The sequence below is a fragment of the Hyla sarda genome, chromosome 3 (genome assembly GCF_029499605.1).
Source record: "Hyla sarda isolate aHylSar1 chromosome 3, aHylSar1.hap1, whole genome shotgun sequence".
Taxonomy (NCBI): domain Eukaryota; kingdom Metazoa; phylum Chordata; class Amphibia; order Anura; family Hylidae; genus Hyla; species Hyla sarda.
In genome coordinates, this window is record NC_079191.1 from 316,146,409 (window position 1) to 316,167,920 (window position 21,512).

General features: G+C 41.4%; 1 protein-coding gene across 7 annotated transcripts in view; it reads left to right on the top strand.

Annotated features, from left to right (window-relative positions):
* Nucleotides 1-21,512, top strand: part of WDR27 (WD repeat domain 27) — a 421,522-nt gene that overhangs the window by 6,158 nt on the left and 393,852 nt on the right. For all 7 annotated transcript variants that reach the window (XM_056567129.1, XM_056567126.1, XM_056567130.1 and 4 more), the window contains 5 exons: nt 3,273-3,471; nt 6,890-7,031; nt 10,624-10,748; nt 11,782-11,889; nt 12,040-12,091. In XM_056567129.1, coding sequence (XP_056423104.1) covers nt 3,292-3,471; nt 6,890-7,031; nt 10,624-10,748; nt 11,782-11,889; nt 12,040-12,091 — 607 coding nt within the window. In that variant the 5' untranslated portion in view covers nt 3,273-3,291. The remainder of the gene's footprint in view (nt 1-3,272; nt 3,472-6,889; nt 7,032-10,623; nt 10,749-11,781; nt 11,890-12,039; nt 12,092-21,512) is intronic.

Genomic DNA, 21,512 nt, shown 5'->3' on the forward strand with positions numbered 1-21,512 from the left:
GCAGGTACATTGGGGTAAAATAAGGAAAAATAAAAATAGTGTATAAAGATTTTATATTTAGAACTTCATAGACATATGGTATGCCTTGAAGCTATAATTGATGCAGAGACCTGGATTATCAGGGCAGGTGTCGCACTCAAAGATGATGTCTTGCAACACATGCTTTTTTTGGGACCAAAACTGTTAACTCTTCACAGTGTTTTCCCCACTTCCTTCCATCCTTTCATTACAGGGGTTGTCCGGCCGGAGTTTTTTTTTTTGTTTTTTTTTTTATAACAATGCCCATTCTGCAGTATATAAAAAAATAAACCTCTAGTTTCTTCCAGTGCTCCCGCGGTGTCTTAAGCTAAGGTTCCACTTCCTGACAGTTTTTGGAGATCTGCCACTGCAGTTTTTGAGCCAAAGCCAGAAATGTATTCAAAAGGAATAGGACATATAAAGGAAGAACTTACACTTCTCCTTTATGGATCCACTTCTGACTTTGGCTCAAAAACTGCAGTGGCAGATATCCAAAAACTGCCAGAAAATAAAACAAGTGGAAACTTAGTCTTAGCCAACCAGTGGCTGCAGAGATGTTTGGCTGGGCCAGGGATTGGCTGAGTGGCAGTATGGCACAATGGGCTATGTTGTCACTTTGGGCCCAAGCTCAGAAAGAGGTTTGCAGCTGTGGACCGAAGCAGGAAACTGGAGGCACTGCGGGAGCGCTGGAAGTAAGTAGAAGTTTATTTTTTATATGAACAATTTGGGGAGGCATTCCAGGTGTTCAATGTGGGAATTCTTCTCTCCATAAACTCTAAACCTCTGTAACCCTGAGGTGCTCTCAAAGGGGGAGATTTATGAAAACCAGTGTAAAGAAAGCGTGGTACAGTTGCCAATAGCAACAAATTAGATCGCTTCTTTCATTTTTCACAGGCCTCTTTGAAAATGAAAGGAGCGATCTGATTGGTTGCTATTGGCAGCTCAGCAACTTTTCCTCTGGACAGGTTTTGATAAATCTCCCCCACAGAGTTTATAGAGTTTTCGGCTTGGGTTTTCACTAGACCCATACGCAGTGCAGCACAAGTCCACAATGGGTTCTCATGTCAGCTGCACCGACAGGGATCCATCTCTCTAACCTAGATAAAAATGATTCAGGATGCTGGGCGACAAACTGTTGGGCGAACAGGTTTATCTGAGCCACCATCGTAAAAAAACTAAAATCTTTTTTAGAAAATGTGTGGTTGTGGTGCTTTAACATTTTCTTAACCCAAATCCTACCTATAAAAAAAGCTGAAGGCAACAAAATGGCACATTGTAGGGTCTGGCCACACAGCACAGAACAATAGTTGGTGGCAAGGACAAGACCCCAACAAAAATAAATCACTCATCAGCAATATCAGGGAAGGCTGCACTAGGGGTACAGTCTATCCACACAGCACAGAACAGTTGCTGGTGGCGTGGACCGCTCATGCCCAAAAAAAATAATAAATAAATAAAAGCTCCTTCCTGAACCCCAAAAGTATGCTGACAAATCACTGGTCAGAGGTCAGGGCAGGCTGCGCACAGTTGTACATTCTGTCCTCACAGCTACTGGGGCATGGACCTCAAACACCCAAAAATATGTGTAGGTAAAAGAAAAACACCTGCCTGAAATCCCCCCAAAAAGCTGATCACTGTTCAGCGGTTAGAGCATGCTGCACACAGAAGTACAGTCCATCCACTGCACTGATCAGCAATAGGGTGGACGATGTACTAACAGTGGCGGGCCACTCTCTTATACAGATGAGGGTCTGGCCACAAAGTAAGTTGAAAAAAAGCAAGGCTGCACCCCAAAAAGGGTGGGGGCAGACCGCAGTGGGTTTGGGTCACACAGTGGACACTTCTTTGGACACTCTACTGTTTTTTTAACTCCTAATTATACTTGCCTGGTCTTACCCTGTGCCTTACTAATACAGTGCCGGATGGCACAAGATAGCAAATGATGGTGAGGGTCCCTGGGATGGCAGCACGGATGCACAGGCCTTCGCTCTGCTCGCTATCTTTCTGGAGTGGGCGGTAGAGCAGAGCAATGGGAGGTTAAACGTGTTGGCGTGATTGTGACTCGCTGCCCTGCCTCCAAACCTCACTGCACACACCTGTGTATACGCTCATCAGAGAATATGCAGCGTATTTCCTGCTGCGGAGCGCGAAATACGCTGCGTAAGTGCTATGTGGGAATGTACCCTAATTGTATTAAAATTGTGTGTACACTTCAATTATCTGTAGGGGATATATGAGGAGATTTATCAAAACCAGTACAGTGGAAAAGTTGACAGGTTGCCCATAGCAACCAATCAGATTTTTAGCATAGAGTCACACGAAGGATCTGACGTGAAGCGCATATACAGTGTATTTCACGCTGCGGATACACCAACAGCAGTCATATGGGCAAGCTCCCTGCTGCAGCCGTGTAGCTCTGTGGATTTCCCGCAGTAGACACAGTGCCTGCTTGTAGCAGATGAGTGGACACACGGCGCTACCCAGCACAGCGAGGAGCTTCTTTTTGTGACTGCCTTTGGTGCATCCGCAGTGTGAAGTACTCTGTATAAGCGCTTCTTATGACCCCGCCCTTCCTCTGCACAGGTTTTGATAAATAGTGTTTATCAATAAAAAAAACAATAGTTTTTTATTTATTTAGGTTTATCAAAAATGTTATCAATAAAATAAAAATTATTTATTTATTTGCTGGCAGTGACAGCATATCTCATGGGTGAGTTTATCACTTTATTTACAATGTTGTGGGAAGGAATAAATAATATTTAGTTGCAGACCACTCAGTGTAGCAAAAGGGGATAGTGAACCTCTGGTCTCCTGCTGCACTTTACCTTACATTAGTTAATACCCGTGGAGCAATATGTAATAAATGATTACAAGTCCCCCCCCTAAACACTTATTGGTTTTTGTATTTTTAATATGTGTGTAATAAAGGGATTCTTTATCAGTAGCTATGCTCTGTTATCTTCTTGGTATAATATGTTAGATATTAAGCTATACTGAAAGAACAATATGAGAGACCCTAGGAGGCACTATCATGACCATTGAATTGATTTTAGGGCAATGTTGTTTGAGCGCCTTGTTGATTTCTTGTGTCTAAAGAGTCTTATTTATTGTTTGTTTGTAGGGCCAAGCTCTAGATCTCTGAATGACATGCAAAAAAAGTTTTTAGAAATAACAGTAACACTTTAAAGTCAATGAGATTTAATATGTCACTGATTTTATGTAATTAACAAGAGATGATTTTAATCTGTTTGCAGGTTGTAATAATAAAAAGGGATGAGAGACATGTCTACCTTTGAAGTGCTTGGATCTCACAGTATGGTTTCTGAGGTGCGATATTCCGAATCCACTTCACCTCTGTCCCATGTACAGCTTGCATGTACTCCCCAGTATTGTGCTTTCCCATTGAATGGAAATGAACTTTGCATCTGGAACTCAGCTAGAGCTCAGGAACAGGTAGTGTGACAAGTAAAATGAGTAAACCCTTCAAGCATTAACATGCACCTGTCATTAGCAAAACTTTTATATAATATAGAAAATAACATTGTGTATATTTGTAATATACATTGGTTAAAAAAAAATTGTATATTTTTCTCCCTACAAGCTATTGCATGTGTGTCTCTATGAGGAGACCAAATACAGGAAGTGAGGGTGGACAAGCAGGGCTCTTGTCCTCTATGACATGCTCCCAGTTCACACAGGATGATTGACAAGCCCGGAGCCTGCACAGAGCCCTGCTTGTCCTACCCTCACTTCCTGTACAGGCAATAGCTGCACGGACAGCATTTTCACCTAAAAATATACACATTTTTTAACCTATGTATATTACAAATATACATATAATGGTATTATCTACATTATTTAAAAAGGTACTTGTGAATCTTGGTTGATATAAAAATTTTATTGATTTAATGTAGATTAAGAAAAGTCATTCACTCACTGTGGACAAAGTATATATATATATATATATATATGTGAAATATATGAATTAATGAAGATATATATTTTTAATGATGCAGTTTACAATCATTGGAGTTGCTGGTACTATATAGGCTACTAGCTGAGTACCCGGCGTTGCCTGGTTTTTCCTTCCTCATCCTTGTTGGAGAGGAAAATCAACAAAGGAGGAAGCTTTTGACTTCATATCCCGTCCTCATATATTGTTGTCATATTCCAACCCCATATCCTGTCCTCATATCCCGTCCTCATATTCCGACCTCCTATCCCGTCCTCCTGTCCAGTCCATCCATCCCGACCTCCTATCCCGGTCCTCCTATCCCGGTCCTCCTATCCCGGTCCTCCTATCCCGGTCCTCCTATCCCGGTCCTCCTATCCCGACCTCCTATCCCGTCCTGTAATATGTGTACCAGGTATTGAAATTTCTGCAGCCGTACAGATGTTATGTGAGAACATACATTTCCCATTTATTTGCATGGGACTTTAAACAAAAACCCCGACCCTCACAAATGGGGGTAGTTAAGGGTTAAATTAACTATCCTATATTTTAAGTGGACATGTAAGTAACATGTGACCAGCATTATCGAAATATCTCCAGCCGTTTGGAAGTTATGCAGTAACATATATTTCCCATTGACTTGTATGGGACTTTAAACATAAACCCCACCCCTGGCAAATGGGGGTGCGTACGGGTTAAATTACCTATCCTATGTTTGTTGTTGACATATAAGTAACATGTGTGCCAAGTTTCATGCTAATATCTTTAGCCGTTTGGAAGTTTTTGTGGAACATACACACACACATACATACATACATACGTACACACGTTGAGTTTTATATATATATATATATATATATATAGACAAAGAATAAGTCAGCCAGCACTTTAGTTGATACCAAACTATTATATGGACCTGGCCTACAGGTGCACGCTACTAGGCTAGATATACAGCAACAGAAGAATGCAGCAGCACACTGCCAGCACAAGGATATAGGTGAAACATGAAAATGCAGTTAAAACATGGAGAGCTATACAGCTATGGTGTAATAGATGCAAATGTGAAACTATGAAATAGTGAGGCACTTTGACCGCCGGCGGAGACAAATTTGCGAGCTAAGTGCCTCACTATTTCATAGTTTCACATTTGCATCTATTACACCATAGCTGTATAGCTCTCCATGTTTTAACTGCATTTTCATGTTTCACCTATATCCTTGTGCTGGCAGTGTGCTGCTGCAGTCTTCTGTTGCTATATATATATATATATATATATATATACACTAGCTGAGTACCCGACGTTGCCCGGTTTTTCCTTCCTAATCCTTGTTGGGGAGGAAAATAAACAAAGGAAGAAGCTTTTGACTTCATATCCCGTCCTCATATATTGTTGTCATATCCCGACCTCCTATCCCGTCCTCCTATCCCCTCCTCCTATCCCGTCCTCCTATTCCGTCCTCCTCTCCCCTCCTCCTATCCCGTCCTGCTATCTCCTCCTCCTATCCTGTCCTCCTATCCCCTCCTCCTATCCCATCCTCCTTTCCCGTCCTCCTATCCCATCCTCCTATCCGGGTCCTCCTATCCGGGTCCTCCTATCCAGGTCCTCCTATCCTGACCCGTAATATGTGACCAGTTATTAAAATATCTCCAGCCGTATGGAAGTTATGTGAGAACACACATTTCCCATTGATTTGCATGGGACTTTAAACAAAAACCCCGACCCTCACAAATGGGGGTAGTTAAGGGTTAAATTAACTATCCTATATTTTAAGTGGATATATAAGTAACATGTGACCAAGAATTATCAAAATATCTCAAGCCGTTTGGAAGTTATGCAGTAACATATATTTCCCATTGACTTATATGGGACTTAAAACATAAACCCCACCCCTGGCAAATGGGGGTGAGTAAGGGTTAAATCACCTGTCCTATGTTTGTTGTAGACATATAAGTAACCTGTGTGCCAAGTTTCATGTTAATATCTTTAGCCGTTTGGACGTAATGCTGGAACATACACACATATACATACACACATACATACACACACACACGTTGAGTTTTATATATATAGATATGGGCAGATAACAGTCTGACCCAAGCGCAGATCAACTGTGATTTTAAGGGCTGCCAAATAGATAGTTCTTTGGCTGATCGCTGGGCCTTATCTAGTCTGAATAAGGTTGACTAGCTTCAGAAAGGTTTAATAACTTAAATACTACTGAGCTCCTCCTGACTAAACTGGAGCACTAGGGTATGTCCGTCCACATGCAATTTTGGTACAAGTCACAGGCACATTTGCTATAGTAAATCTTCCCCAATGTATTCATTATCCACAGATGCAGATTTTGCTGCAGTTCTCCGCATATCCACAGCCAATTTATGCAAGAACTGAATATTTATTGCAGATTATGACTTCCCCAGTAAAGTCTGTGGTAAAATAACTGCAATAAATTGACAGCATATCAAATATAAAATTGACATATTGCGGATTTGAAGTGTACACTACAGATGAACAGATTTTGTGCAGATATTTCAACAGCATGTGAATGAGATTTGTTTAAATCATTTGGAATATGTGTACAAAATACTCCTTGTGTGACGCTATCCTATAAGAAGTTGATGTTTTTTGTTAAACGTATATGGATTTAAAGGGTCACTGTTGTTTCAAACAACTTTCCTTGATTTCATAACTTATATGATTCCTACCACCAAAAATGACTCCTTACCCCAGAAGAACAATTCTAAAGTTTTTACCACTAGGAAGGGACTCTCAGGGACCCAATAACAGCAATGAAAGCACTAAAATCATCTTGTCACCACTCTGAAGTGTTAATCTAACAAAACAATACAAGTTTTTGAAAATATTTTAAAACTAAACTTTTTGCACGTCATTTCAAATGTAATCTATTATTTGTGCAGACGTTAATTCTGAAAGGACACCATCAACCGATCACTGCTGTTGCACTGAAGAATGATGGGAGAGACAGTTTAGCGTGCTCTGCATCTCAAGACTATATCATAATTTGGAATGTACACGAATGCACCAAAGCTTCACATCAAGGTGTTTATATATTTTTTTAATTATCATGTATATGGTGAGGATCAGGTGAGACATTTGTTATGATTCTTAGGTATGAGCTGGGTCAATTTTTCTTTTTTGGTGCCTTGTCTTTTTGTGACTTACGGTATTAAAGATCTACCTTTTAGGTCTCTCTCTCCTTGTAAGCTTTGAGCTGAGTCATTTGTCATATCTAAGTCTTCTTGTTAGGGGGTACAATGTGTATTGTCAGATATGTAAAAGTGAATTCACTTAGGCCTACATCTTTGTCAGAGGCTCATTTGCAGATTCTGTCATATCTGACATCAAGAATTGCTCAGCATACAGTACAGACACTACAAAGTTAATGGGGTCTATCAGATGCTCTTGATTCTGTCATTTGATGCATCCACCATCGTCATTTTGGGCTTTCTGTGCAAAAGATGAAACAGAGAATTGGAAATGACAATTCAAATGTGAACTGTTTAGGCTAAGTTCACACGGCCATTGTCTCCCATCCCACTATTCTCTCGTCATTGCTTCTAAATGGACCATACTAACAAACAGATACAAACTGATGCAGAGGGATGTTATTTAGTGGCATCCTTTTTCATCAGTTTTTCATCTAACTGTGAAAAAGTCAGCCGAATACAGACTCCTGCAGCTGGGTGTACAACTACTCCTATCATGGAGTATGTTCTTCATTGGGGGTAGTAATACAGAAGCTGAGGGATTGATCGCACCGGATCTTACTTCTGAGACCCGCTTCGATCATAAGCTATTAACCAGGGGAGCAGGCGGCATGCTCCACTCCCCAGGGATGTACATTTGTCCCGTACTTTCATTTTCAAATTCCTCGCCAGAGCCCTGAATGGCGGGCACCTGATTTTAAACTCATACTGTGCAGATTGTGATTCAAAGAGCTGGCTGGGGAATGCAAAGTAATGCTGGCCACTTCCCCAGCAGGAGCTGTCACTCCTACTACTACTCCCATGATGAGAGCACTAGTAGGAGGGACGGCTGCCAGGGAAGCTGGCGGTATTGGGCTGCTTTCCCCGGGCGGCTCAATGTAAAACACTCCTCCTCACTTTTTTCACTACACCGGCCGGCTGGGGAATGCAGCGCAATGCCACCTGCTTGCCTGGCAGGAGCCGTCCCTACTACTGCTCCCATCATGGTAGCATTAGAAGGAGGGACGGCTCCTGCTGGGGAAGTGGAGGGCATTGCGCTGCATTCCCTGGCTGGCTCTTTTAACCACGATCCACACAGTATGAGTTTAAAATCCCTGCAGAGAGACGTGAATGGCCACTCTGTACCGGTCATTCAGGGCTCTGGCAGGGGATTTGAATATGAAATTACGGGACAAATATCCATTGCTGGGAAGCTGAGCATGCTGCCCGCTCCCCTAGTTAATAGCTTATGATTGTAGCGGGTCTCAGAAGTGAAACCCAGTGCGATCAATCCCTCAGCCCCTGTACTACTACTGTCAACATGGAACAGACTCTGTTCCATGATGGGGGTAGTAGTACAAGTTCTACTGTAGACTCCTCAGCTGCCCACAGACTCACGCAGTGAGGGGAAACTACAACTCCCATCGTGGAAACGAGTCTGTTCCATGATGAGAGTAGTAGTAACATAAGGTTCATAAGGTTTAAAAAAGACCAGAGTCCATCACGTTCAACCTATATCCCTAATGAGTCCCTACTGAGTTAATCCAGAGGAAGGCAAAAAACCCTCATACTAGAGGTAAAAAATTCCTTCCTGACTCCAAATATGGCAGCCAGAATAAATCCCTGGATCAACGTTCTGTCCCTATATATCTAATATACATAACCAGCGATGTTATTATTCTCCAAAAATGCATCCAGACACCTTTTAAATTCTTTTACAGAGTTCCCCATGACCACCTCCTCCGGGAGAGAATTCCACAGTCTCACTGCTCTTACAGTAAAGAAGCCCCACAGCATTGCAGGAGTCTGTTGTTTGCACATCTTCTGAGCATGCTCAGAAGTAATAATGGATCAAAAGCGGATTTAAAAATCTGGGTGCAAAGGATGACATTAAAGGCTCATACATTTACCATAGACTTCAATGTTAAATTTAAAATATCCGTTTCTGTTCCGTTTTTTTTTTACGGAGAAAAAAATACTGCATGCAATGTATTTTCTCCGCTAAAAAAAAAAACAGAATAGGAACCAAATTAGTGCAAACAAGTAAAAAAAGGAATATAAAAAAAATCCAATTGACATAAGTGGAATCTGTTTATAGCCGTTTGCAAAAACCTTGAACGGATTTGAGAATGGGCATGAATTAATGGGGTCTGACATTAACAGGAACGTGCCCTTAGTTTCAGAACTTTTTATTATACAATGATAAAAGTTTACATAAATAGGGAAACTCCCTTAACAAAGAACAGCCATTATGAAACCGACTGTGTTAATTTTTTTTAAAATGGTTACAAAAAGTTTAGCTAGATGGCGAGCTTAGACTACATTACAGACTATCCATTTCAAGTTTAATGCTTCATATAGAAAACTCTCCATCAGTGTTAACAGGAATGTATAATCAGAAAACGAATAAGTGTTTTAGTTAAACATTAAGAATATTTAGCATTTTTTTATTGTACATAATACTATCTATAATAAATGCAGTTTTCATTTTGACCACTGAGCTCATAACATGCTTGACCCTTTTCTCGGACCCCTCCACGATTTAAAACAATCTAAAGTTTTTCTTCATGATACTTATCCTTTAAGTAAAGCCTCACTGGCTTCTGTTTCTTGTGATATATTAGGCCTTTAATATATCAAGCTCTTTTTTATATATTGTTTGAAACCACTCACCTTTACTGTCCTGTTAACGCTAAGCTTTACCCACTTAGCAAGCATAGCGTAAAGTTTTAGAAAGTCACACATTTTTGCACCATCCGACAGTTTGTTCAATAATAACTCTGAAGTCAGGTGTTCTGGCTTCATAAATCCTCCTCCCCAAAAATACATTCTTTTACATTTTAATTTACTGAAAAGTTTAATTTTGCTGAAGGTCTATTTTAACAAATACAAACAAACATACATTATATTTGTATGTCTTATATGGTAATTTGTTATTGTATCTTCATTTAATATATAATTAAGGTTTAATGGACACTATCATATTCTCATAATTTGTATATCTTCAGAATTTTTTAGACATCTCAGCTACCTGAGAGATTGAGTTACATACTGCATGTAGAAGTCTATGGAGAGAGGGGATGGGAAGAGTTATCTGCAGAGATATACAGCTGGAGAACTAGGCAGAGAAAGAGAAACACAGAAAAGGTGCTGAATATCTAGTAGGTGTTATCTCTCACCTCAGTGCCTAATTCCTAGGTTACTTCTTAGTACTGCTTTTTAGTGTCCTCCATGCTGCTGCTTCTCTTCCAGCTGAATGGAGTGGTGAGACAAGCATGCTCAGTGCCACTTCATTCATTCTCTGTGGAGCTGCTGGACATAGCTGAGCAATGTACTTATAGGGGGGGGGGGGTTGAGTAATTAGTTTTACATGTCAACCTACCCAGCCGAAATTTCTTGTGGTTGCACAGAAGCCTTTACTTTCCTCACTAACATTTCTTTTTCAGGACTGCTTCCCCGTGGCCATGTCATTGGAACGCTATTAGGTACTGTTCAACATTTGAGCTTGCATCCTAAAAAACAACTGGTGGCGGCATGTGCAAATACCAGAGTATTTATTCTTAATGCAGAGGTGAGTGGCCGTAAGATAAAATCAATGGGGCAATTTATCATTTGTTTTTTTGTCTTGCTTTGGGTGCATATTTTTCACATTGTGATATTTCTCAAACTTACTTGGTAGCGATTTTTCCTGGTTATACTTGCACTGGTCAGAAATTTATTGAGCTCAAAATTACCGTAGTAAAAACTCATAACAATACAATGCAAAGTACAGAAATAATTGCAAATCTGCACCACCATAAGAAGTGATCTAGAAAAACTTTTACATGTTTTTCATCTCAATTAAACGCAGAGAAAATCAAATACACATAAGGACCAATAATAATTCCCCCAAAATGCAAAAATGTGTGTTATTTTAAAGCACATGTAGGGATAATCTGCATAGATAGTTGAGTAACTTTGAAATATTTGTTACTTTAGCTCCAGGTTACAATATTTGTTGTTTCCTGGGCCATTGAAATTGAAGCCACTTTCAACATGCAGCTTCCACAGATGCTACTGATCAGTCTGATCATTGGTCGAAAGATCCAACTAAACAGTATGATTGTTTTACTGGTAATACACATGTATTACTAAATTTCATTCACTGACTGACTAATAGCGCCTTTCTACAGTACAGTGTAATACTACACGTTCTGTCCTGCTCTCTACGCATGCTGGGAGGAGCTGCTGCTTTACACACCAGGTGAGGGAAGCTCCATTTATATTTTTAGTGTGTTCTCTACAGGACCCTGAAGAAGCTGCTGTCTTTAGCATAAAAATGATATACAGCGACCAGCAGTTCTTTTTGTCACATGTAAGAACTTTATACTGTACATCTGAATCCTCTTTTTTTCCAAATTTTTGGGTTGATGTTTTGGGGCTTTAAAACATATTATTAGTTTTCCGTTGTCTCAAGTTACTATAGTTTTAACTTACATGGATCTTCCTGGAGCAAATTAATAGTTTAACTTCAGGGAAAACCTGGAGATTTCATCTGTTCTATTGATCCTAAGTTATATCCTGTATTTCTGTATGAATATCTTGTGTTTTTTATTTGATAACAGCGAGAAGAAATACTTACAGAACTGGTAGTGCACTTGGGTCCAGTGACTGCAGCTGAATTTTGGCTTGATAACTTTCTTATATGTATCTCTGAAGATAGAACATTTTCGGTAATACAACCTACACCAAAAAGTGATGGAAGTGCTGTACTGTTTGTGAATAAGTAAACATAAAGTAAAAATGTTTTTCTAGTTTTGTCGCTGTGTTTGCATTTTTCTTTATGCATTATCTTAATCAGGTTTATCACAATTTGTTTGCAGGTATGGAATTATTTCTCACAAAACTTAATTTACCAATCTGGAATAATATCAGGTACTTTGAGATTTATATGTAATATGTATTTGTTCTTGCTCAGTTACAGTGCTGTACTGTCACAGAAAAAGCAAGAAAACCCAGCACAATGAAAATGCTGTTGACTGTTGTTTCAACAAACTTTGCATAAATCAATAGTACAAGTAAATGTAAGCTTTCTTCTCCTGAACTCATCATTTATGCTGGAAACTAACTGAAGCCCATTTTACAAATAAGGAAATGTATAAGAGCAATGAAGATTAATAACCAAGGGAGGAGGAGGCCTAATGAATCTTTTGATGCATGTGTCATTACAGTGGAAGAGATTCTAAGTCAACTGTCTAAAGTTAAGACAAATAAGTCATAGGGGCCTGATGGGATACACCCAAATTGGTTTATTTAACCAATCACTGGTAACAATGGAGTTGTCCCATAAGATTGGAAATAAGCAAATGTTGTCCCCATTCATAAAAAAAAGGTAGTAGAGAGGAATCTGGCAAATACAGGCCAGTAAGTCTGACATCAATAGTGGGGAGATTAATGGAAAGCCTAATAGAGGATAGAATTGTGGAACATCTAATATCCCATGGATTACAAGATGAGAAACATGGTTTTACTTCAGGGAGATCATGTCAAAATAATCTTATGGATTTTTTTGATTGGGTTACTAAAATTATAGATGGTGGTGGTGCAGTAGTCATCGCCTACCTAGCTTTACGTAAGGCTTTTGACACTGTACCACATAGGCGAAAACTGCAGTCTTTGAGCTTGGACTCCCATATTGTTGAATGGATTAGGCAGTGGCTGAGGGACAGAAAACCGAGGGTTGTAGTTAAAAGCGTATTCCGGCCTTAGACATCTTATCCCCTATCCAAAGGACAGGGGATAAGATCGCGGGGGTCCCGCTGCTTGGACCCCTCACGATCTCCATGCAGCACCCGGCATTGTGTGCTGGGTGCTGCTCCAGTCTCAGAAACGCTGGGTTTCCGAGACGGAGATGTGACATCATGCCGAATTTATGTCTATGGGAGGGGGCGTGACGGCTAGGGAATAAGATTTGGATAGGGGATAAGATGTATAAGGGTGGAATACCCCTTTAAAGGAGTATATTCAGAGCAAGGTCTTGTTACCAGTGGAGTACCTCAGGGATCGGTACTGGGACCCATTTTGTTCAATATCTTTATCAGGGATATTGCAGAAGGTCTTGGTGGTAAGGTTTGTCTTCTTGCTAATGACACAAAAATTTGTAACAGGGTTGATGTTCCTGGAGGGATATGCCACATGGAAAAGGATTTAGGGAAACTAGAGGAATAATGAGCACACTGGCAACTAAAATTTAATATGTATAAATTAATAAATATATGATCTTAGTGCTTCCTTGTCTGTGGGTGTAAAGTGCACTAGTTTTGTGATTTTGTGTACCCTTACTGCTGCCGGGTATATACTATTGGTCCCTGTCTACCATAGATGTGTACCGGAGTACTAATAAAATCAATAAATAATCATATACCAGCGCTGAAAGGGTTAAAAAAATAGAGATACTTTTATTGTTGAATGCTGATGTAATCTGCAGATAGTGGTAATAATCCTCAATGTGTCGACGGTCTAGATAAAAATAAAATGAATATGTGTATAATGAGCTATTGTGCCCAGGTATACCTACAAGTAGATCTACAATGTAATGCACTTACACAACTTTTTGCTTACCTCTACGTATGCATAGATGTGTAACTGTCCCTGATGCGAGGTGTGTGGTTAAGAAGAGAGCGTGATATCTTGGATAGATAAAAAAAAATTAAAGGGTTAAGTATAAAAGCACAAGAATGGGACTTGCAAGTTATTCGCTTGGTAAAAACTGTACGCCCTGTGCCTGGTCCCGGTAAATAACGCAGGGTCACACCGGGTCTGTCCCGGTGGCTAATGATAACCCGGGACCCTGGGCTAATAGCGTGTGGCACCGATCGTTGTGCTGCGCGCTATTAACCCTTCAGATGCGGCGATCAAAGTTGATCGCCACTTCTAAAATGAAAGTGAAAGCTTCCCAGCAGCTCAGTCGGGCTGATCAGGACCATCGCGATAAAATCGCGATGTACCGATCAGCTAGCACGCGAGCGGAGGTCCCCTCACCGGTGATTGCTCCAAGCCTGAGATACAGGATTGAGCAATGGACCACCTATAACACTGATCAATGCAAAGCTATGACTTTGCAGGGATCAGTGTAAAACATCAGTGTGCGCAGTGTTATAGCTATAACACTGCAAAAAAATAAATAAAGTGAAATTAAAAAGTTAATAAAGGTCATTTAACTCCTCCCCTAATAAAATAATCACCCCCCTTTTCCCATAAAAAAAAACTGTGTAAATAAATATATGTGGTATCGCCGCATGCGGAAATATCCGAATTATAAAAATATATTGTTAATTAAACCGCACAGTCAATGGCGTACGCGCAAAAAAATTCCAAAGTCCAAAATAGTGTATTTTTGGTACTTTATATCGTGAAAAAATTCATAAAAAGCGATCAAAAAGTCCAATCGATACCAATAAAAACTTCAGATCACGGCACAAAAAAATGAGTCCTCATAACGGCCCGTACGCGGAAAAATAAAAAAGTTATAGGGGTCAGAAGATCAAAATTTTTAACGTATAAATTTTCCTGCATGTAGTTATGATTTTTTTCAGACGTACGACAAAATCAAACCTATATAAGTAGGGTATCATTTTAACCGTATGGACCTACAGAATAAAGAGAAGGTGTCATTTTTACCGAAAAATGCATTGCATAGAAACGGAAGCCCACAAAATGTCATTTTTTCTTCAATTTTGTTGCACAATGAATTTTTTTTCTCTTTCGACATGGATTTTTTAGTAAAATGACTAATGTCACTGCAAAGTAGAATTGGTGGTTCAAAAAATAAGCCATAATATGGAATTTTATGTGCAAAACTGAAAGCGTTATGCTTTTTAGAAGGTGATGAGGAAAAAATGAAATCATTCTGCAGGCATCCCTTGCAAATGCCTGGGGTTGTCCTGAGACCCCCCCCCCCCCCATGTCGCCGATTAATTCCAATCGGCGATTTGCGGCGATTCCGGGTTGATCAGGCCTCTGATGACCCGATAGCCTGGAAAATAGGGATGATCGGAGCTGTCAGAGACATCCTAAAGGATAAGAGCTAGGTGGCAGGGTGCCTCCTCCTCCTATCCCCTACAATTGGCCGATCAGGACTGATTGGTGAATTACAGGGTGGGGGAGGGAGTGAAAGTTTATTTCCCCCGCTCTGCGTGCCCCTGGATGTTTGGGCAGAGCGGGGGAAGATAGCGGCGATGTGCGGGGGGCCGTGGATGCGTCAGGGACCGCTGGTTCACGCGGGGACCAGGGACCAGTGGCTGATAGGAGGCAGCGGTGTGCCAGATGCAGCAGTGAAAGTTGCCGTAAAGTGATCTTCACTGCTGCTTCTAGGAGTTTAAAAACTACAACTTCAAAGGCTGTCTGGGCATGCTGGGAGTTGTAGTTTTGCAACATCTGGAGGACCATAGTTTGGAGACTACTGTCCTTCCAGACAGTCCAGGCATGCTGGGAGTTGTAGTTTTGCAACATCTGGAAGGGCACTGTTTGGAGACCACTATACAGTGGTGTCCAAACTGTAGCGCTCCAAATGTCAATTCAAAGCACACCCAGACTGTCCAGGCATGCTGGAAGTTGTAGTTCGGCAACATCTGGCCCTTTGGATGTTGCCGAACTACAACTCCCAGCATGACTGGGCAGTCTGGGCATTCTTGGAGTTGAGGTTTTGCAACATCTGGAGGGCTACAGTTTTGAGACCACTATACAGGGGTCTCCAATCTGTTCTCCTCCAGTTGTTGCATAACTAAAACTCCAAACATGCTCTTCGGCTGTCTGGGCATGCTGGGAGTTGTATTATTGCAACAACTGGAGGCACACTGGTTGGGAAACATTGTCTTTTTCCTAACTCAGTGTTTCCCAACCCGTGTGCCTCAAGCTGTTGCAAAACTATAACTCCCAGCATGTACTGACAGACCATGCATGCTGAGAGTTGTAGTTTTGCAACAACTGGAGGCACATAGGTTGGGGAACACTGAGTTAGGAAAGAGACAGTGGAGCGGAAACACTGCTGTAGTCTGTTACCTAACCCAGTGTTTCCAATTCCAAACCAGTGTGCCTGTTGCAGAACTACAACTTCCGGCATTCATGATCTGTCAGTGCATGCTGGGAGTTGTAGTTTTGCCCCCCCCCCCCCATGTGAATGTACAGGGCACATTCGCATGGGCGGGGGTTTACAGCAAGCTTCCCGCTTTAAGTTTGAGATGCGGCAAATTTTCCACTGAAGTGGGAAACTCACTGTAAACCCGGCCCTTGTGAATGTACCCTAAAAACACTACACTACACTAACCCTAAATAAAGAGTAAAGCATTACATATACACTACACCGTTACACTGTTGCCGCCCCTCCCCCCCCAACAATACAAATTTAAATGTCTTTTACATCAGTTTTTCCAAAACTGAGGCTCCAGCTGTTGCAAAATAACAACTCCCAGTATTGCTGGACAGCCATTGACTGTCCAGGCATGTTGGGAGTTTTGCAACAGCTGGAGGCACCCTGTATGGGGAAAACTAACGTACAGTATTTTTGGTGGTGGAGGCAAGTGTAACACTTGCATCCGGGTACACCCCCATAAAAATCCCTAATTTAGGCCTCAAATGCGCATGGCACTCTCTCACTCCAGAGCTCTGTCTTATTTCAAGGCAACAGTTTAGGGCCACACATAAAGTATCTCTGTAAATTTTGGGGGGCTTTTTCTCCTTTTACCCCTTATGAAAAGGTAAAGTTGGGGTCTACACCAGCATGTTGGTGTAATTTTTTTTTATTTTTTACACTAACATGCTGGTGTTGCCCCATACTTTTCATTTTCATAAGAGGTAAAAGGAAATAAAGACCCCCAAAATTTGCAACACAATTTCTCCCAAGTACGGAAATACTCCATATGTGCACGTAATATGCTCTGCGGGCGCACAACAAGGCTCAGGAGTGAGACCGCACATTGTACATTTGAGGCCTAAACTGGTGATTTGCACAGGGGTGGCGGCTTGTTACAGCGGTTCTGACATAAACGCAAAAAAATAAATATCCACATGTGACCCCATTTTGGAAACTACACCCCTCACGGTATGTAATAAGGGGTATAGTGAGCCTTAACACCCCGAAGGTGACTGACAGATTTTTGGAACAGTGGTCTGTGAAAATGAAAAATGTAATTTTTCATTTGCACAGCCCACTGTTACAAAGATCTGTCAAATGCCAGTGGGGTGTAAATGCTCACTGCACCCCTTATTACATTCCGTGAGGGGTGTAGTTTCCCAAATAGTATGCCATGTGAGGTATTTTTCACTATTCTGGCACCATATGGGCTTCCTAAATGAGACATGCCTCCCAAAAACCATTTCAGCAAAATTTGTTTTCCAAAAGCCCAATGTCGCTCCCTCCCTTTTGAGCCCTCTAGTGCACCCACAGAGCACTTTACATCCACATATGTGGTATTTCCTTACTCAAGAGAAATGGGGTTTCAAATTTTGGGTGACATTTTCACCTATTACCCCTTGTGAAAATGAAAAATTTGGGGTAACATCAGCATTTTAGTAAAAAAAAAAAAATTTTCATTTTCACGTCCAATTTCAACGCAAAGTCATCAAACACCTGTGGGGTGTAAATGCTCACTGTATCCCTTGTTATGTTCCTTGTGGGGTGTAGTTTGCCAAATAGTATACCATGTGGGGTGTTTTTCGCTGTTCTGGCACCATAGGGGCTTCCTAAATGCGACATGCCCCCCAAAAACCATTTCAGCAAAATTCGCCCTCCAAAATCCCATTGTCGCTGCTTCTCTTCTAAGCCCTCTAGTGCGCCCGCCGAACACTTAACATACACATATGAGGTATTTCCTTACTCGAGAGAAATTGGGTTACATATTTTTGGGGGGCTTTTTCTCCTTTTACCCCTTGTAAAAATTAAAAATATTGGTCTATAAGAACATGTTAGTGTAAAAAATGAATTTTCGCCTCCACTTTGCTGCTATTCCTGTGAAACACCTAAAGGGTTAACAAACTTTCTGAATATCATTTTGAATAGTTGAGGGGTGCAGTTTTCATGATGGGGTATTTCTAACATAAAGACCCTCAAATACACTTCAAAACTGAACTGGTCCCTGAAAAATTCCGATTTTGAAATTTACTTGAAAAATTGATGCTGAACTTTGAAGCCCCCTGATGTCTTCCAAAAGTAAAAACATGTCAACTTTATGATGCCAACAAAAAGTAGACATATTGTATTTGTGAATCAATATATAATCAATATATAATTTATTTAATTTATTTGGAATATCTATTTTCCTTATAAGCAGAGAGATTCAAATTGATAAAAGTGCAAAATTTTCAAAGAAATTATGCAAGTATGGACGAAAATTTACCACTATTAATGCTTAACCCCTTAAGGACCGGAGGTTTTTCCGTTTTTGCATTTTCGTTTTTTGCTCCTTGCCTTTAAAAAATCATAACTCTTTCAAATTTACACCTAAAAATCCATATGATGGCTTATTTTTTGCGCCACCAATTCTACTTTGTAATGACTTCAGTCATTTTGCCCAAAAATCTATGGTGAAGCGGGAAAAAAAATCATTGTGCGACAAAATTGAAAAAAAAACGCTGTTTTGTAACTTTTGGGGGCTTCCGTTTCTACGTAGTACATTTTTCGGTAAAAATGACACCTGATATGTATTCTGTAGGTCCATACGATTAAAATGATACCCTACTTATATAGGTTTGATTTTGTCGGACTTCTGGAAAAAATCATAACTACATGCAGGAAAATTAATACGTTTAAAATTGTCATCTTCTGACCCCTATAACTTTTTTATTTTTCCGTGTATGGGGCGGTATGAGGGCTCATTTTTTGCGCCGTGATCTGAAGTTTTTAACGGTACCATTTTTGCATTGATAGGACTTATTGATCACTTTTTATTCATTTTTAAAAATGCACTATTTTGGACTTTGGAATTTTTTTGCGCGCACGCCATTGACCGAGCGGTTTAATTAATGATATATTTTTATAATTCGGACATTTCCGCACGCGGTGATACCACATATGTTTATTTTTATTTTTATTTACACTGTTTTTTTTTTTATTGGAAAAGGGGGGTGATTCAAACTTTTAATAGGGGAGGACTTAAATGATCTTTATTCACTTTTTTTTTTCACTTTTTTTTTGCAGTGTTATAGGTCCCATAGGGACCTATAACACTGCACACACTGATCTTCTATGTTGATCACTGGTTTCTCATAAGAAACCAGTGATCAACGATTCTGCCGGATGACTGCTCATGCCTGGATCTCAGGCACTGAGCAGTCATTCGGCGATCGGACAGCGAGGAGGCAGGAAGGGGCCCTCCCGCTGTCCTGTCAGCTGTTCGGGATGCCGCGATTAGCCGCGGCTATCCCGAACAGCTCGACTGAGCTAGCCGGGAACTTTCACTTTCACTTTTAGCCGCGCGGCTCAGCTTTGAGCGCGCGGCTAAAGGGTTAATAGCGCGCGGCGCCGCGATCGGCGCTGCGCGCTATTAGAGGCGGGTCCCGGCTTCACTATGACGCCGGGCCCGCCATGATATGACGCGGGGTTACTGTGTAACCCCGCGTTATATCGGAAGAGCAGGACCAAGGACGTACCGGTACGTCCTTGGTCCTTAAGGGGTTAAAGTGACAGTGCAATACAGAAATTTAGGTGCACTACTGTGGTAGATGTATACAATGACATATGCTATCCCTCAACGCTGATGTTAAAATTGAGACATTCGCCAGTGTATTCTTATATGAAGGACACACCAGAGCCCGCACACCAACGCCAAGGTTTCTCAAGTGGCACGGGACCTAACGCTAACCTACCTGTGCGTGAAAAGCAAAAACCAGGGGCCAGTGGGCAATTACAGCAGCACTAGGCCGACATGCAGCCTGCTCCCAGTTACCTCCAGCGTGACTGAGCACACATACAATGGGAGGAGGGAGAGAGGCTACAAGCCCCACCCAAGTTGGCTGATATAGGTGCATGGCCTCACAGGTGCAACCTTAATGCTGCCTGGAAAATGTTCAAGGCGCATTAACATATGGAGTTTACACACCTCCAAGTATAAATTTTTAAACAACAACAAAAAACGTGGTCTCAAATGGCTGGAGGTGCTCAACCCCAAATGCAGTTGTGCATTTATACTGGGGGAGCAGATCCTGCCCTTGTAGTCCATTGCACCTATATCAGCCAACTTGGGTTGGGCTTGTAGCCTCTCTCCCTCCTCCCATTGTATGTGTGCTCAGTCACGCTGGAGGTAACTGGGAGCAGGCTGCATGTCGGCCTAGTGCTGCTGTAATTGCCCACTGGCCCCTGGTTTTTGCTTTTTACGCACAGGTAGGTTAGCGTTAGGTCCCGTACCACTTGAGAAACCTTGGCATTGGTGTGCGGGTTCTGGTGTGTCTTTCATATAAGGATACTCTGGCGAATGTCTCAATTTTAACATCAGTGTTGAGGGATAGCCGATGTCATTGTATGCATCTACCACAGTAGTGCACCTAAATTTCTGTATTGTAGTATTCTAATTGTTACACATCCACACCGTTTATCTGGTGGAGGATTCTATTGTGGCACTTGTAGTCCACTGCAGGCATCCTCCATTGTATGCATTTTTATGCTGGGGATCGCCCCTAGCAACGGACTACAAGGGCAGGATCTGCTCCCCCATTATAAATGCACAACTGCATTTGGGGTTGAGCACCTCCAGCCATTTGAGACCACGTTTTTTGTTGTTGTTTAAAAATGTATACTTGGAGGTGTGTATACTCCATATGTTAATGCACCTTGAACATTTTCCAAGCAGCATTAAGGTTGCACCTGTGAGGCCATGCACCTATATCAGCCAACTTGGGTGGGGCTTGTAGCCTGTCTCTCCCTCCTCCCATTGTATGTGTGCTCAGTCACACTGGAGGGAACTGGGAGCAGGCTGCATGTCGGCCTAGTGCTCCTGTAATTGCCCACTGGCCCCTGGTTTTTGCTTATTACGCACAGGTAGGTTAGCGTTAGGTCCCGCGCCATTTGAGAAACCTTGGCGTTGGTGTGTGGGCTCTGGTGTGTCCTTCATATAAGGATACACTGGCGAATGTCTCAATTTTAACATCAGTGTTGAGGGATAGCCAATGTCATTGTATACATCCTCCACAGTAGTGCACCTAAATTTCTGTATTGTATTAATGTCATAGAGCAGCACGAAAAGCTAGCAGAAAGCTTGGATGTGTAGGGAGAGGTATTAGCAGTATGAAGAGGGAAGTGCTCATGCCGCTGTACAGAGCACTGGTGAGACATCACCTGGAGTATTGTGCACAGTACTGGAGACTA